This window comes from Mucor velutinosus (genome assembly GCF_035048745.1).
Source record: "Mucor velutinosus strain NIH1002 chromosome Unknown tig00000041, whole genome shotgun sequence".
Lineage (NCBI taxonomy): Eukaryota > Fungi > Mucoromycota > Mucoromycetes > Mucorales > Mucoraceae > Mucor > Mucor velutinosus.
The window spans coordinates 3,008,334-3,026,254 of NW_027041905.1; the positions used below are offsets into that span (position 1 = coordinate 3,008,334).

General features: G+C 39.9%; 4 protein-coding genes and 1 non-coding gene across 5 annotated transcripts; 3 read left to right on the forward strand and 2 right to left on the reverse strand.

Moving 5' to 3' along the window:
* The first annotated feature begins 908 nt into the window (after positions 1-908).
* Positions 909-981, forward strand: ATC70_001183. The gene has a single exon. It is a non-coding gene; the product is annotated as a tRNA-Lys (tRNA).
* Positions 982-3,699: 2,718 nt separating this feature from the next.
* On the reverse strand, positions 3,700-6,707 carry ATC70_001184 (uncharacterized protein; the record flags this gene model as incomplete). Its single annotated transcript, XM_064820583.1, has 5 exons — positions 3,700-4,490; positions 4,552-5,215; positions 5,274-5,906; positions 5,970-6,122; positions 6,186-6,707. 5 exons carry the CDS (start codon positions 6,705-6,707, stop codon positions 3,700-3,702), a joined length of 2,763 nt encoding a protein of 920 aa, XP_064684503.1.
* A 771-nt stretch (positions 6,708-7,478) lies between these two features.
* On the forward strand, positions 7,479-9,324 carry SSU1 (Plasma membrane sulfite pump involved in sulfite metabolism; the record flags this gene model as incomplete). Its single annotated transcript, XM_064820584.1, has 5 exons — positions 7,479-7,605; positions 7,656-8,086; positions 8,144-8,239; positions 8,304-8,748; positions 8,801-9,324. 5 exons carry the CDS (start codon positions 7,479-7,481, stop codon positions 9,322-9,324), a joined length of 1,623 nt encoding a protein of 540 aa, XP_064684504.1.
* A 476-nt stretch (positions 9,325-9,800) lies between these two features.
* CTU2 (Cytoplasmic tRNA 2-thiolation protein 2) lies at positions 9,801-12,892 on the forward strand (the record flags this gene model as incomplete). The annotated part of the gene is made up of 12 exons (XM_064820585.1): positions 9,801-9,810; positions 9,893-9,949; positions 10,004-10,037; positions 10,095-10,261; positions 10,318-10,554; positions 10,610-10,737; positions 10,794-10,973; positions 11,037-11,232; positions 11,290-11,714; positions 11,787-11,873; positions 11,932-12,606; positions 12,668-12,892. 12 exons carry the CDS (start codon positions 9,801-9,803, stop codon positions 12,890-12,892), a joined length of 2,421 nt encoding a protein of 806 aa, XP_064684505.1.
* Positions 12,893-15,600: 2,708 nt separating this feature from the next.
* ATC70_001187 (uncharacterized protein) lies at positions 15,601-16,276 on the reverse strand (the record flags this gene model as incomplete). The annotated part of the gene is made up of 2 exons (XM_064820586.1): positions 15,601-16,036; positions 16,098-16,276. 2 exons carry the CDS (start codon positions 16,274-16,276, stop codon positions 15,601-15,603), a joined length of 615 nt encoding a protein of 204 aa, XP_064684506.1.
* Between the last annotated feature and the right edge of the window lie 1,645 nt (positions 16,277-17,921).

Genomic DNA, 17,921 nt, shown 5'->3' on the forward strand with positions numbered 1-17,921 from the left:
ATGCATCCTTGAGATGCATTTATATACTTTTTCATTATGCTAGGGTTTACAGCATGATGATGAACTATAATACAAATAGGCTTACTATCTACCCAACAATTGATTTGTAAATCATGATTTAACCAAAGTGCAGTAAAAAGGGGGTTAAAAAAGCAGGTAGAATACTGTTAAAATCCTTCTTTATTCGAAATTAGGATAATGTGCAATAAAATGTATATTCTACGTCTCTATTTATATTATTTGGTTTATATCTCTTATCTGGCAGCAGTTTAGTAGTTGCCAGTGATTCCATTACTTTATATATTTTTGTTGGGTCATTTAGTTGTTGATCTGATGGATCAAGAACGGTATTTCAATATATGGTTTTTGAATCATGCGTAAAGAATAGCTCTTTATTGTTGAGCCTGTATCCTTTTTAGGTATATTTATGTTACAACACATTACAATACCCTTGACATTTACTTTAGTATCTGTCATCTCTTATTTTAAAGCATTTAACCCTTGCTATCATCATGCTAATACAATTATTATGCATGCCTATCTTCTGATGGTAGCATGGTTTGATTGAGATGACATTTATTTTGGGCTTTGTTTATGATGGGAATCTAGTCTAGTTCACTTCACAAAGGACCTAAGAATAGCCTAAAACCTTTAGTGTGAGACCTTGCTATAACACTTGATATAACAGTACATACAGCGCATTGTGCTCAATTTGATAGAGAATACGATAATCTCCTCGTTTATTTGAACTCAAAAACTACTGATTTTTCACTTTTATATTCAGGGTTTCTCGTCTACCGAACTTTTCGATGGGTAGCGCATCGAAAAGTTCGGTAGACGTTACGCGTGCGCGCCACAAAAGCTTATTGGTATATAGTAAATATAAAGGAATTCAAAAACATCCAGTTGCCTAGCTAGCTCAATCGGTAGAGCGTGAGACTCTTAATCTCAAGGTTGGGGGTTCGACCCCCCCGTTGGGCTTACATTTTTACAATTTTCTTAAAGAAAAACGTCTCACTTTTCCCCTTTTTTATTTTATTTATTTTATTTATTTTATTTTATGCTTGTGTTGTGTTTATAAACATAGGTTATGAAATAGATTTAGACAGATACATATGTTGCAAAGAGTGATGTGGCTTATAGAATATAATTGGGGTAAAAGATGATCTTTATTATTTTGCAAAGTGATTTGATATTTATACCAACTAAAAGGTTATGCACAAATTCTATGTGTACCTAAATGTATACGAAAAACCTTGTCAGACATGAAAGGGGACCTTTATTGTTTTTGCAAACTGATTGAGCATTTTTACTAATTAAAGAGTTGCACATAAAATCTGTGTGTGCCTGAGAAGGCGATGAAGTTGACAGAGTTCAGTAGTTTTCGCGCTTTTACAAGAACCATTAATTTTAAAAAAGCTTTAAAATATATATATCAAATAATATGCTCAGGTGTTAACAAACAAATCAAGATGACAATAAGTTGTTCTTTTATTATTTAAGAGTGTGTTTATGCTTCACATGGCTCTGTACTTTCACTTGGCTTCGGTGAGAACCACCTTGCGCAGCGGCAGCTCGCGCTACCGATTGCCCTTGCTCATTTTATCAAAAATACTGCTCCTTTCATTTTAGCCCTCCACTTACACATAAAAACCATTTATATCATCTGTGATATGACTCTTATGTGGTGTTCCATAATTATATACACATAGCTACTTCATATACGGGCAAGCAGCATACTGGTATTTCCCCTTTTCAGTCTTTAGTGTCCCTGATACAGCAAAAGCTGAGCGTATTTAAGGTACGTTTTCTTGCGCTCAAGGATGTTTTAGATCGCCAGAATAGCTCCAAACAGTTCTATTCGTCTGGCAGTTACTTATTGCCATTATTGCTTGACTTTTTGGGGACTAAAAAAATATGGACAAAAATCGACCAAAAAGCATGAGGTACCCCACATGGTTTCCACTGAAAATCAAACGATCTCGTTTTTGGTCTTGATAACGAAGACTTTTACTATAGCATACGAGCCTTTCAGCACTTCGGGTGGTTTCCTGACCTACGCTTCGCTTCGGTGGAAACCAACCTACGTTCAAACGGCTCGCGCTGCCGCGGGCCTTTGGCTAATATCTTAAAATTAATATAGCTAAAATGTTAGAAGAAGAGCCCTGATTGTTGATTGATATATAATCACTAATCATATGAGTGTTTATGCTTCGGATGGTTCTCACCGAAGCGTAGCGAAGGTAGAGAACCATCCTGCACAGCGACAGCTCGAGCTACCGGTTACCCTTGCGTATCTTATCATAATACTACTACGTTGATGTTGGCCCTCTACTCACACATGAAAAACCTTCATATTATCTGTGGATCTGCTTCTTATATGATGCTCTACATCCATATACTCGTAGCTACTTCATATACGGGCAAGTAGCATACTGGTATTTCCACTTTTTAGTCCTTAGTATCCATAATACAGCAAAATTTGAATGCATTTGAGCTGCGTTTTCTCGCTTCCAAGGCCGTTTTGGATTGTCATAATAGGACCAAACACTTGCTCTCATCTGGCAGTTACTTTCTGACACCTTTGCTCAACTTTTTGGGGATCAAAAAAACATGAACAAAATTCGACCAAAAAGCATGAGGTACCCCTCATGATTTTCATCGAAAATCAAACGATCGTGTTTTTCACCTTGAAAATAGAGACTTTTACTATGGTATATCTTGAATCAAAACGTTTCTATCGATCCAAAGCAACCTCTGAAATCATCTTTGTGGGACTTTGATATATAAAATTTCGACATTTTGGGCAGAAACCTCTTTTCATATTTTTACAAATCATTCAATAAGTGTATTCAAAACATCTTTATAACTTGGTACCATTGGAAGCGCCTTGAAAAGTACTCCAGAAAAGCTTAAAGAAGCATTTTTTTTTTTTTTTTGTAGGGGAGTCGAGCTCCAGGTTTTATTTAAAGTCCTTAAAATGTCATACTGAGGGAAAGAAAAGACTGTTGGTGGACCCAATGTCTGCAAAGAAGGGGAATAAGAAATTTTTGAACTAAGTTGGGAAAGAAATCTACTACTAATAAGGTGCGACACCTAGAGCCAATACAGTCTTGCGGAAATCGTCAAAATATAGATAATGGATAGAGTACAAAAACACCAAACGAGGACATCAGTACTACGTCAAAAAAAATCAAAACAACTTGCGTTCACCAGGATTTGAACCGGGATCCTCCCGTTGGCATACGGGAGTTCTACCACTTCGCCCTACCACCAGGGACAGCTTAAAGAAGCATATGATGATAATCATATTTTACTTAGTCGAATCTGCTAGAATAGTTCAATTGAGTCGAAACCCATTAAGATATGGCCAATCTGGAACAAAATATGAGTCTGGGTTTGGATTAATTTTGGCTGGAGGGGCAGGTTGGCAAACTCAATGCCCTTTTCATTATAAAGGCAATACAGCAACAGATGTTCTTGAAGCGTATGAAAAGTAGGTGGCAAATTACATAGCACTGTTGCTAGCCATGTTATTTTTCTTGCACTCTATATTCAATAACGCCAGTCTATCAAAATACTTGTTGGGTCAATTTCTTTTCTTTTTGAGGCTTTGAAAGTGTCTAGGGACCGTAAATTTATTATGTTATGCGTACTATTAGGGCTATGAAGTAGAAACACTATTTGTTTCAATGCTTATTACTGACACTTTGATCTAATATAACCCAGCCATTGAAAGTAGCTCATACCTGAGCTAACATTCTGTTGATTTGCGCCAGCTGTGGTTGGACCAGTAGGCTGACGATCCTCTATAAGATGGCTCAAAAATCGACTACGAAGCATGGGATCGCCGTCTTCTCTAATGATATAGATTGTAGGATAATATGTTACTTGACGATCTGTTTGCAAATGCTTCACCATCTTTTCTAATCTCTCTGAAATGGGCGACTTCACATGTGGCAACATAGGCACCTGTCCGGATGTCACTTCATTGATGGATGACACACCCAATAAATCCCTGCAAAGTTGAGGCACAGCGTGCTTTCCAATCCAGATGTAAATGTTTTGTCCATCTTCCAGCAAATAGCAGCCGTGCGCTTCAATCTTTTCACTGGATAGACGAATTGGTGGCGGCATGATACATTGCTTTGTGGTGGCGTCTAAGGTGCCAGCCAATTGAGGCATGTTATGGATTGAATAAAAGCTGGGATGAACAAAATTGAGCCAGGCTGCTGTAGGCAATGTACGAAGCAAAATGGCAGACTGAGATCGCAGATCAATTGGAACTGGTGCGTCTTGGAAGGCAGGAGACTTCAAAACACCCAAAACCAACAGAGGTAAAAGGCTCATTGGTCGACACACACTCAATTGTGCATTTGTTGAGCTGATTCCCAGCACTTCCTTGCCATAAGCACCACAAATATCCACTGTTCGCTTGGACAAATGATCTCTTCCATCACGCAGCTTACCATTGGCCCCCTTGTCAGTTGCTGAGATAGCACGAAGGTTAAAACAGAATCCAAAACTCGCATCTATGCGCACATAACTTACCTTGATGGCAAAGAAGCCTTGCCATAGCCACTTGATCCACAGATGCAAACATCTCCGAGATGCTCTTGGTCACTGGAAGACACAAATTCATGACACGAATACGACGCTCACCGAAACATGTAGTATACAGCAATGCAGTTTGGAAATGCACAAACTGGGTCTTGATTTCCTCCTCAATAGCCAGTTCAATACAGTAAGATTGATCACGGGGTACATTAGGTAAAGCCATAATATCCGGGATACGAGTCGTACAATTGCCAAAGAAAGCATGACATACAATGCCCTGAGAACAACGTGTCCGCATGACAGCTTCCAGGCCAATTTGCTCAGACAAGAGCGAAACGATCTCTTCCTTGAGTCGCAGACATTCAGCAGGTTTAGCAGAGGCACTGAATCCCGGGAAAACATGAGTTTGTCCACCAGTAAAGCGAGGAATGACATTCAATGTAGCTACATCCACAGCATCACCCAAAATGAACATGTCAGCACACACTTGAGATTTTGTACATTCGGCAGCAAAGTTCTTATAAAATGGAACAGCAGCTGACATGAGAGGTAGATCCAATACAGACTTGTTGCCGGTGTCTGGTTTGGTCTTGATGGCGCCATCGCCCACATTTGGTATACTGGCTTGGAAGCAGACAATCTTGCCACCTGTAGGAGACTGATTTGGTTGAGTTGAGTGAAATCAGGCATTTGTAACATGCAGATCAAGCACTTACCAATAGTTTACGAGCGGCTTGCAATGCAGCACCCAAGCAATTCGTTGGCGTGTGTGTGTTTGCATACATGGTCTTCATTTTCTGCAGCAGATCTTCGACAGCAGCTCTACTTTCCACCAAATTGACCATCAATTCTGAAGCAGAACGAGGCAGATACATGTCTGCTAGATCTCCCACTACCAAAATCTCGGCTTCATTGCCTGACAAAGTATGAAATCCAACAGCATTGTCAGCTGTAATGAATGCAACCTTTGTGCGGCCATCTTCATTGGGAATCTTGTCCAGTGAGGCGAGAATGGCATCGGCCACGACAGCTAGCATACCTGTTTGGATTGCTTGGTAAGACGTATCTAGGACAAACACGTATACGGGTGGTTGGGGTGGACGTATGGTATATTCAGCTGGTGCAATGAAATCCACACATCCATAGTTGAGTTCAGGTCGAGCATAGCGATCCGCATGCTGTTGACTGACAACATCCCAATCAAATGCTTGAGGCACATCGTTCTCCATACCGCACATATTACATTTCCACTGTAAAGCACCGGCTGTAAATTGAACAAAAGGATTGATGTATGTCTTACAGCGAGAGCAGCGTGTAACAACAGTATCAGGAACAACGGGAACCTCCATCTAAAAAAACAACAACATTAGTCTTTTCTGCCATGATGATGATGCCCATTCGCTCAAGCTTACCTTTTGCACTTTATCACTGAGATAAGGCTGTAAAACGAGACCTAATGCGAGCTTGGATTTCTTTAATAAAGCATTGTTAAAGGGAAATGCATTGACAGTAGAGTGATTAAAGCAGCCATTCACTTGAGCATAAGGTGAGCCAGTGGCTGTATACTAGAGTTTAGAAAGAGGGTCAGTTGTCATGAAGAATTAGCAGACAGTTTTTATCCAAATTACATTGGGAGGAATCTCGGGTGTACTTGTTTCATGTCGCAAATCTTCAATCAGGGCAGGCTGACCAACAAGAGCAACATCCTGCCTCGAAGATTGTTGATGGAGACTCATATTCGCCATACTATTTAGAGCTTGATCGTAGCTCTGAGTGTATCCATTTGGCTGAGGAGGAGGCGTTGGAGAAGCATAGACAGGTTGCTGGTAGTTTGGTGGTTGCTGAAACTGCTGAGGTTGTTGAAATGTTGGAGGCTGCTGTTGGTGCTGAAATGGCTGCTGCTGCTGCTGTTGCTGTTGGAACGGAGAAGCTGTTCTAGAGTGAGGATTTGGTTGCGGCTGATGCGGATAGTTTGCAGTGGGGACATCTGGTGATTGAATACGAGGATAGTGTCTCTTTTGTCTTCTTGCCTCGAACTGGAGAGGTGGAGAAGCATGTTGCTGCTGAGGAGTGCCTAACGGCGATGCCACACGGGTCTGTGGATGCTGGTATTGTGGAGTGACATTGTAAGGTGGGTTGTTGTTCATCATAATCAATGTAAAAACAACAAGAAAGAAAAGCAAAGGTTCATTTATTATTTTTCATATGGAAATACGCGGATTTTGGATTCATTTGGTTCTCAGAACGGACAAAGAAACCATGAAATGTGTCATTCAACCACGCTGTGACCAAGAGCTTCGTTGGAAAAAGTATCTTCTCGCACGTACTTGTCATTTGGTAGTAGCTTGTAGCTTATTCCATACTCTTTGCTAGCGCCATTCTCTTGGAGTCTTCCTTTTTATATTTCAAATCCTTTGAGTGTAACATTTCATTTCAATAGGCTACAGGTACAGCAAAATCAACATCTGAATTCATTATTTGGAACCGTCAATTCAAAATCAGGCTACAAAAAGCAATACCTAAATCATTGGATACAGACATCTTTAAGACATTTACTCCTCAAGCAGCTGTGAGCAGTAAAAGGCAGACATCTCTTGATGATCCTATCAATGCAGCGCATTGCAATGATTGATGAACTTGTTTTGATGTTGAGCTACTTCCAATCAGCACGCCTTCATAATGGAAACATACTCGGATCTATACTCATTCAGGCGCAATTGCTAGCGAATCAAGCAGAAAGTAATATGCGTTACAAAATGAGCACTTGATTTGGATTCAACTCATTTTCATCAGACAATGGCTTGAGGCATATTTGCAGGAGTACAAGAGCTCACCAAAATTTCAAGTCCCATTGTTTAAATTCAATCAAAATTCTTGACAAGTATTCTTCTTGACGTTACTCAACTACATATTTTTCAATAATGAAATCAAAGGAGTCCGTCATCAAGACTCTGGAAAATTGTGCCGTGCAGGCTGTAAGCGTCTTGTCTTCAATCGTCGAGAAGGATGCTGATGCCAACATTGACGACTCCTACGAGGAACTGAAGGGTAAATTTAGTAGACTACTAAACAATCCATGTTACCAACATTTGTCTTAGCAAGCAAACATCCTGTTTATGACAACAGCTTGTTTCGAAATACAAGTTCATTGCTAAGCACATCAGAAGATGAGCCGGCTAGCGAAGAAGAAAAGGCCTTTGTAAAAAGACTAGTGGCCCAAATCGACCTGGCATCATTTGCATACCATATTTCGCGAAACAAAGAGTATCAAACATGCGTCAATGCTTACTTTCAACGAGCCGTACCTTCTTTCAATAAATACACCAAGAATGAGATCCAGTTGTTTTTGTGCCTACGTCTGTTTCTTTTGCGACGAGATATGAATGGGGACCCGGATGCCAACAGAACAGATCTTATCAACAAGCACTTTCCCAAGAAGCCCAAGACTTACTTTTTTAATGATGAATTCAGCGAGAAGGAAGCAGGAAGACGTCAAATCATAATGGCTGTCAATATAGTCTCAGATTTTGTAAGTGGAGGTCAGTGCAGTCAGCCATCGTTGTATTTATTGTTGGTTTTCCTTTAGCTCTGCAGTAAAGCAAGTGATTTGGACAAGGAGGTCAGATTTGGCGCTGTTGTGATGGTCGAGAAGTTTTTGCATGAGTATATTCAGTATAGAATGGTAAGCAAGTAGCCCCAAGTGTGCAGATAGAAGGAAAAGCGTGCTTACATGCTTTGTTGTATAGGATGAGAACTTTGACTGTGAGCCAGATCGAGAGATCGAGCAGGAATTCCCGGAAACCGAGGATGAGATGAAGGCTCTGGTGTACGAGATATTCAACGAAGATTTTATCGACAAGCTCAATGATGAAATGTCTACAAACAATAGCGATGCAGAGCCATATGCTGCTGAAGAGGATAGCGAGGTGGATGAGGAGGACAGTGATTCAGAAAATGGCGACAGTGAGAGTGAATCTGACAAGAGCTCATCTACATTATCCACGAATAATGATAGCGACACCGAAATTCCTGCGAATTTACCAGTAAACGAAGATGGTGAGGAAGACGAGCTACCAGACGAGGAGGAGGAAGAAAGTACTAGTAAGAGCAGAGCAACCACCTCTCGTCATCGCATCACTGATGAACAGCCAGGTGCTCGTGCAGTAACTGCCCAAGAAGCAGACTTTTCAGGTAGAGCATGGACATGTTTGAAAGTGCATGTACTCAACTTTGCTTACTACAGATGACACAGGCGTTGGTCCATCAAGGCGCTCTTCTAATGCCTCTACAAGTTACAGCAATACCACTAAATCTCGACGTCGACGACGATTACCTCACTCAAGTGAACAAAGCTTAAGGAAGAGAAGAGCTCTTGCAGACAGAGGTCATATATCACCAGTGTCAGGCGGCAGTACAGACGATACATCCGTGAATGAACACGTAGAACAAGAAGAGACTCCTCCTCTTCCTCCTCCTCCTCTTAAATTTCATATATGCGATGATGGCAGAGCCAGAGTGGTCCCCCCTGTTCCCAAGATAAGAGAGAAGGCACAGAGATGGACGGAAGAGGAGGTTCAGGCTTTGGAGGAAGGGCTGAGATATTACAAGAGAAATGCATGGTCAAGCATTCACAAGATGTTCAAGGATGTGCTCGGCTCACATAAACCAACTCAATTAAAAGACAAAGCCAAAAACGAGGTTAAAAGAAGACAGAGTCATGGCATTCCTCTGGAAGGTTTCCAGTATTTCCTTAATCCTCAAAAATGAAAAATGAATAAAGCACTGCTCTGCAAGGACAAGCAAATACTGAGCACCCTGCCTTTATGTGCTTGTGTACAATGCGCCTTTGCTAAATTAATGAAATCAGGCTCCATGTCTCTAGTGGAACTACTCAATTCAGCCTTGCCAAATTGAACACTGCTGCCATTCTTGTAAACACATAGAATGGCTCGATGTTTGCGCGACAATTGCGCGGTCCCAATTGCTTTTGTCTTGTTTTGGATAGCAAGCATTTTTTTTTTCCTACTGTTGTTTCTTCACTCAGTTGATAAATAGATACTATGGAAATTTGCCCTGTAAACACAATTGTGTGCCTAATAAAACCGCAAGCTCCAATCGATAAAACCAAGAGTCAGCAAATATTAGTGAGCCCGAACGACAAAGAGTTCAAGTTGATACTGAATGGTAATTTGTCTAACTTTCTGTAAGGAATGCTCTTTTAAACTTTGATTCAATAGACTCAAATGATCAAGAGTGAGTATAGACTTTCCGGGCAGTTTGCACATACTAACTACAGCTAGATGTACATGGGATGTAACAAATGTCACTAATCCAGATGCTCGCGAGCCATCCATACAAGAAAGAAAGCAGCTCATTGACCTCGCGCTGCAAGGTAATTTAATACTAGGATTATAATGCGTGATTATGTTCTAATGCATTTCGGTAGGATACAATGTAACTGCACTATCAATGAGTCAAGGGTAAGGATACTTGCAATGCAGCGGGATTTGTATATAATGATCCATCCACACTTGTAGAGAACGCAACAGTACATACGAGCAACGTCGAAACGATCTCGAATCAACAATACAAATCCTGAAAGCAGCAATCAAAAGCTCCAATTCTCAAGTTCGATTAGAGTGTGCGTACATTGGATTGGATGACACTTTTTCCTATGATTTCATAAAAGATGTAGAGCGACCAAGTAATGCGATCTTCATGCCTCTGACTTGAATGTGGATATTGACTGTACTTGGTTAGATGAAAGGATATTGCAAAAGGGATTGGATTCAGTGATGAGGGAGATGAGCGACCTGGATGTTGTTTGGACCCGTGCAAGTCAAGGATCAATTTTACCACTGGTTTTAAACATTAAAATCACACACACAGATACACAAAAGCAGGGTCGAATTCAGCTATTTGACTTACTCTTGCCACCATTTTCACCACCAACGCCTAATACGGGTCGAACCATCTATCAGTCATTCAGCCATTTGGGTACGAAGAAGGAAGGATGAACACCATGGATGGCGATACTAATTGATGCACCTAGTGAACCTGACGAAAGCATCATCCACATCTTACATTGATCACCTTCCATACGACCAGTTTGTGCTCACATATCTGCTAGCACATCCTCTTTGTGGACACGAGAAGTTCAGTGTATTTCTCTATCTAAATGTAAGTGATTTATAGGAGCAGAATGTGAGCTGTGATATTCAGCATCAACTATATAGGATCGTGTGACAGATCGAAAGCTAAAAGACACCGTTTCTCTTCTTGACTTTGCAAGCACACTAAAAACCTTGCACACACGCACATTACCCGTTCGTCCAGTCTCTCAAACAATCGAATACAAGAGACTACTGCATCAGATTGCTCATATTAATGCTGAATTTAAGGCCCACGAGCAACAGGTAAAATAAATTGTTGTTGGTCATGACCAGACAGAGCTAATACCAACGCTTTAACCCTGATAGTTAAACAAGCTGACCACCACACAGGAGTCCAAGATTGCTTCTCTCGAGGCCGAGCTACTCAAGAAAGAAAAGAAGATTGAGTTTATAATGGACATGGAAGCTGTGAGAGAAAAGCAAGTGGCTTACCTCGAAGCTCTCTACGACAACGTTTCCAATAGACCCAATATGCAAGTTATGAAGCTACAATCTGCACTTGGTAACACTCTCTGAAGTTTAATATTCCAAAGTTGCTAATGAATCCTCTTCCTACTAGTTTTACAGAGGCACGCAAACAATGACCTTCAATTTGAGCATAAACTCCTGGAAATACAATGCAAAAGATACACTCATATTGATATACCAAAACTGCAGGAATCCTTGAAAACAGCCAATCAAGAAGCTCAAAAACTGCAGCAGGCGCTACAGCAATCAGATGAAAAAGTACAGCAATTAGAGCAAAATTTGAACGAGTCATATGATAAATGTCAATCCTTGGCTGCCGAGATGGACATGCGAGCAGATATAGATACCGAGAAGCTAGAGAAAGATGTTGAAGCAAGACTGACAGCAAGCTTTGATGAGAAATACAATGAATTGCATGCTGCGTTTAAAAAGAAGCTAGAGAGTCTCAAAGGATCCTACAAAGACATGATTGCGAGATTGAAGCAGAACCATGCAGAAGATTTGGACCTCGTAAGGGTAGGTAAAAAAAAAAAGAAAAAAAAAAGATGAGTCAAATGTTGAATAGCTCATTATTTTCGAATGATCAAGGAGGAGGAACGGGCCAAATATATCAAAGAGAGCAAGCATATTCGTGCTGACATCAAAGGACTGAATGAGAGATGCACTGAATCGAACGTAAGTACACTCTGTATAAGCCTCTGCCTGTCAACTTGTAACTCACAAGTAACTACAGCAAATTATCAAAGACCTTCGTGTGGCATTAAAGAAAGCAGTGGCTATCAAGAAGGGCGAAGAGATGATCATGCCTACTCCTGCTTCACCACCTTCGGCTATCAAAAAAACAAGAGCATCATCAGCCAAATCCTCTCGTAAAATTATCGCTCCAGCATCAGATGGCGGCAATAGCGACGATGATTTCATTCTTTCAGTCAAAAAACCATCCAGATTTGGCGATAGCAACCCCATCACTAAAGTAGACGAGTCTGATGGTGGTCAAGACGAAGCTACCACCTCCAGCAAGAAGGCTAAAGCAAAAAGAGATGAGTATTCTGACGATTTGAATGATGCTGCAGCTTACGTTATGGATCTTGATGCGACTGAAAACGATGATCAACCTAAACCCACATCCTCCAAATTAAAGCAAGCGAAGAACAAAGAAACTGCAGCTCAAAAATCAAAGGGCAAGAAGGCAGCACCCAAGGGAACGGCTTCCGTACCTTCTTCAGCACAAAAACCCTCTGACGACGATGACTTTGCTTCACCTGTCCTACCACTGGCTTCAATAGAATCCGACACACACCCCACAAGAGAAACAACGCCTATGCTGCCAAGTCTTGAAGAAGAGGAAGACGCCGTCTCTCTCGTAAAGCCAATACGCCCCAAGCGCCGCATTAGAAAACTAGGAAATGTAAGTTAACACCATGTGGATATCTGTATGAGCGCAAGTTGCTAAATTATCATTTTCATAGCCTATTCCTGTTAGATCTCCAGAAAGCGAAGACACAAGCCATTTAATTAGTCGATTAGAGGATGCTAATACAGAGTCCGGATACGCTTTGCAACCAGTTCAGAAGCAAGCTAAAACCTCAATGAAGAAACAAGATGCCAATGTGTCTGAGCCTAGTACTTTGAAATCAAAACGCAAGGTACCATCAACCAGCAAAGCAAAAAAGAGGCAACGAACGGTGGCATAAAAGAGGCTTGCAAGGAGGAGTAATAACGACCAGGATAATAGTGCAAACACCTACTGTAAAAATAATTATATATCGAGCTACGCAAGTTTTCCCTTATTAGACATTTGCAACTTTATTATACTAAACCAACGTTACTCCACTGTCGAAGCTGATGTAACTGAATGAGGGGCGATGTATATAGCCTGTTGTTCTCTGTATTCGAGACACTTACTATAAACGTAATGCATTTTTTCCTTGATTATTGTACAATTTGAGGATTGACTCAATCAACAAATGAAAGCGCACCTGCAAAATAAGCTGGATAATACAACTTGTATACGTAGCCATGAAGAAGGGTTTAATCAATCATGTAATTCCATGTCTAGTGAGAAAGGTATTTAATTTATTGCCAAGCTTCCTCGTTATGAAAGCGCTCTTGTATACTGGGAGCCTTGATCAGAGTCATGTTTACCAACCAACATCTGTGCAGGCTTGTGTTCACGATTTGATACCCGGCTGATTAAGACATAAATGCAAATGCCTTGATTGAAATACTTGTAGATAGACTCATTTGGCAATATGTGATAAAGCATCAGAAGCAACAAGAAGAGCTACAGGTTGCACCAAATATTTTGATGCGGAAAGTTGTATGTGTATGCTTTTTCCTACATACATTGGGTTTTGTAGTATATTTTGCTTCGTTGTGGACTACCATCAAAAGTGTCCTGCTCACCTGATGAGAAGCTTGTTTAATCCGAAAAAGACGTTGGATTCAAATTTGCATGATATCATTGATGGCCAAGCTTTGAAATTATGGTAATCGCTCAATTCAGAAAGAACAACCCGCGCCCTACTAGAACTAGAATAAAAGCGCCTATTACCTGAAAACTGAGCTCTGTACAATGCAGAACATCTGGGCCATCAGACAGAAGTGTAATTTACTGACTTTTCTGGCAACGCAACTCACTACGCCGTCGTTTTAGGTCGAATTTTGTTCAAATATAGCCATTTTCAAGCACGAATAACTCATGCCACAAAGCGTTTTGAGCGCTTGGAATAGCACCACACGCCTCCTCTTGGCCACGCTTTACTTCCTGGTGCTTTATCTCAATTTTTTTTGGGTCGTTGCAAATCCATGAAAATCATCGTTTTTCTATGAGTATTAGCAAGGGAAAATTCTCGAAAATCAAATGATCGCGTTTTTCACCCCAAAGATGAAGACTTTTTCTATGGTATATATTAGATCAAGTTGATCGTAAAGATGAAATGCAACATTGGAAACTCTTTCTATGAGACTTACTTATGCTAAATTTTGACATAATCACAGAAAACCTGTTTTCATATTTTTGGAAATTGCTCATTATTTTTGGTCTGAAAGCTAAAAGTAATCAGCACCATTCAATGCGGCTTTTTTAGTTCTCTAGAGATGTATTAGAAAGCTGAGTTTTATAACGACTGTTTTCATAGTCAAATTTAGCAAAAATGTTTGAAGGGTGTGAAATCAATTCAAGTTTGAACATGAAAATACCACTGCACAATTTCAAATTAAATTGCCGCAATTACCGCTGCTACGGTACAATACTGAGACTAAATCTACAGGCGGTGGCGTCGGATAGGGTGCCCTCTCATTTTTCCATACCCTCCTTTTTGCAAAAAGCGTTTAACATCAAACCATGGTCGTTTTGGAAACCGTTCAATTGATAATAACACTCTAGCTACTGATAACACTATCTTTTACTGTTAGAAAGACTTGATACTGCTTCTTTGAAGTGGAATATATTAGGTACCATTCGATAACGAGCACTGGAAGGCGTAGAATTGACACTAATAATTGTATTTGTTTATTGTTAGCTTTTGGATAATATTATTCTTTTGCCTGTTTGACGTGGGTGCTGCTGCCATGACTCCTCTACTATCGTTAATGATGTCTGCTCCTTTGGTTTATCAACTGTGGTGGTTATTTTTTTGGTCCATCTCTGGTCTATCTGTCGCGATTTCTTATTATATGGTCCATCTGTGGTGATTGCGTATTGTCTGGTCTGTCTCTGGTAATTGCGTATTCTATGGTGTATCTGTGGCTGTGGTAAGTGGTAAGTATCTTCTTTCTTCTGGTGGCAATAATATAAACCTTCTTTGAACGTTTATATTATTGCTTCTTTTCTCGTGATAATGCATTCATAATGTTTGCCTTGTTGCGCTTTTTTTCTTCTTCTTTTTCTTTTGTTGGTAGTGTTTCCTCTGTAGTTTTTCATGAAACAACAGTAGTCATTATGTTGTATTGCAAACTTATAATACCACTGTTGCTTTTGCAGTTTTGTGTATTTGTGCCTTGTTGCTTTACATCCGACTATTACTACCATGCACGTTGCTCATGTATATATTGTTATTGCAACAACAACGAGCTTTTTTGAACACCTTTATGTTATGTTGGTTATGCTTTTCTTTGATTCACTTTGTGTGGGTCTTCCTTTTTTGCCTACATACTTCTATACTTCTATAGTACAGTAGTATGTTCTTTTCTTCTTTCCTTTATTACTATGATTATTTCGGCCATAGCGTACTCCAAGGAGGCAATGCGTTGCTCGTGAGCTCTGAATTCCCTCTGGAAATGAAACACCCACTCTGGCGTGTTGGCAGAAGGGGAGAAAGACATTTGGCTGACCAAAGGTGCACCAGTATTGTCGAGTGCTGTCGCAGATGGTGCTGGATCATCGTTGACTGAAGGAGTGCTATGCTGATCTTCCTGCATTGTTGTTTGCTTCCTCGACCGTGCGTTGCAGCTTGTCGGTGGCTGTGTTACGTGCAGTTGGTTTGGGCAACAGTGACGTACCACTTGCTGATTTCTTAACCGAGCTGGGGGTGGTTGTTGTGGTTGTGATTCGCTTTTTCAAGATGTCCTTTTCAGGGATTTTGTCCTTTGGGTTTCTCATTTTGATAACTTTCGATGGTAAGCTATCCGTAGTGGTTAGGCTGTGTTTACGCTTGCAGGATCTGGTAACTGGGTTGTCAGTTAGGGTGTCCTGAGTGAATGGATCGAGCGAGGTGGTGTCGGTGGACGGTTCAGTTGAGACTGGATGGTCTAATTCGTCGTGCGACTTTGCTGCAGGAGTTGTGGACTTGAAGACTTCTGTTTGAGGGAGAAATTCAAAGGTAGGTGCTGTTGAGCTGTTCGCTTTGTTTGCTATGGGTTTGCTAATTGTTGGTGCTATTGTTTGTATGTGTGTACTTGTAAAGGTCTTCTGTAACTGTCACGTGTAGCTCGGGAGAACGTTTATCCTCGCGGAAAAAAATTTGCCCTAATAAAAGTGATGGAGAAGCGAAAGAAAAGGTGGTTTCTTGGTGTAGTCGGTTATCACATCTGCTTAACACGCAGAAGGCCGCCAGTTCAAGTCTGGCAGAAATCATTTTTTGTACAATATTTGACTTAAAACGTCTTGCGAAAACGTTTTGCTTTTTAAAGATTTGGAATAGAATAGAGTATTGTTGCGAATTGGTAGTAGTATGTATAGTTTTAGTAAAAGGGGGTGTAAAAGAGATAGTAAGTTAGCCAAACCAAATCTACCTTTCAAATGAGAATTAGGTTTATAGTTATCCAACTAGAGTAAACAAAAAATAAACAGCAGCAGTAACGAAAGATATAATAGATAATATAAAAGAGTATGTGATACAATGAATCAATTATAATATGGAAAGGGTATATAAAAGACTCAAGGGGTCTTATAAATGACAGATGTATCGTACAGTATAAGAAAAGAAGTGAATATAACAATTAATGAGCTCTACTAAGTAAGATAGGCATTGAAATAATGTTAATGTGGAATATATCCACTATGATCTGCATTCCGGCAGTTCATCCAGTTACCAGATTTAGATATAAACTCTGGATTATATGTACGATATCGATTTATACTATAAGAAGATATGAACTTCAAATACGCTAGTACTATAAGATTCATACTATATATAACACTACGGCGAAACCCTTGGTGCAAATACACCAAGTTTAGAGCAAAAGCACCAAGACTTAGATCATTTGCACCAAAATTGGGGTTTTGAAGGTGCATTGGATTTTTTTTTCAATAAAGAATTATCAGTGGTATCACAAAAAATGGAGGTACATCAAGTGCTTAACCATTTGAGGAAGTAAGGACAAAATATATTACACAAAAACACATTTTTCGAGTATATAAAACTTTGAAATAAAGATTGCAGCACGTATAGTTTGTTATAGCCTAACGAAGGTTTCAAAATCTATCTATAAACATATGTAAAAAGAAGCAAATTAGGCATATTTTTCGAGTAAATGTCAATTTATGAATTCCCAAAGGGTCATCGGGTGCTCAAGAATAATAATACGATTGCCCAATGTTTCCTCTTCTTATACATCTAGTTTGTTATATACGTTTCCGGAACAAATCTAAAGAGAATGGCCTCTAAACACTTTATCTCGCAGTTGAAAATTGATTGTTGCACATGCGGTGTTCAGGATAGTTTTTTTTTGGATTTATCAAAGTGTCTAGTTCTTATATAGCTTTTTTGTTCTGCATGTTTAGGCAGGAAATTAAGCACAATATCAATATCTAAAGTTTTCTCGGTTTTTTCGTAATACCTTCCTATGTGTACAATTGAATGGCAGATCTATCACTATTCTATCAAATCTAAGAGAGATCAAGTAAACATCCATTGAAGAATACCGTATAAACCATGAAGGAAAGGGGAAAACTGAAATTTATCAGAATCATATTTGCGTTGGATCTTGAAAGTCTTTTGTATTTAAAATACCGCTTCAAAGTAGGAGCTAGCAGCGTATTCAGCGCTAAAAGCAGTAGGAAACACCTATTTGATGCTAAAAGTGGTAAAAATCATCTTAGAGATACGGGAGAAACAGCTCAATAGAACCTTTCCGGTTTACAAGAGCAAAAAGATTGTTGTGGGCGGAACTTTAACCATCGTGGCTCTTGTGTTTCGTTGATATTTGCAAAAAATCAGTGTTCAAAGCCTTAAGTAATAGTAGGACGAGGGGAAAACAGAAGGAAGAATTCAATAAAGA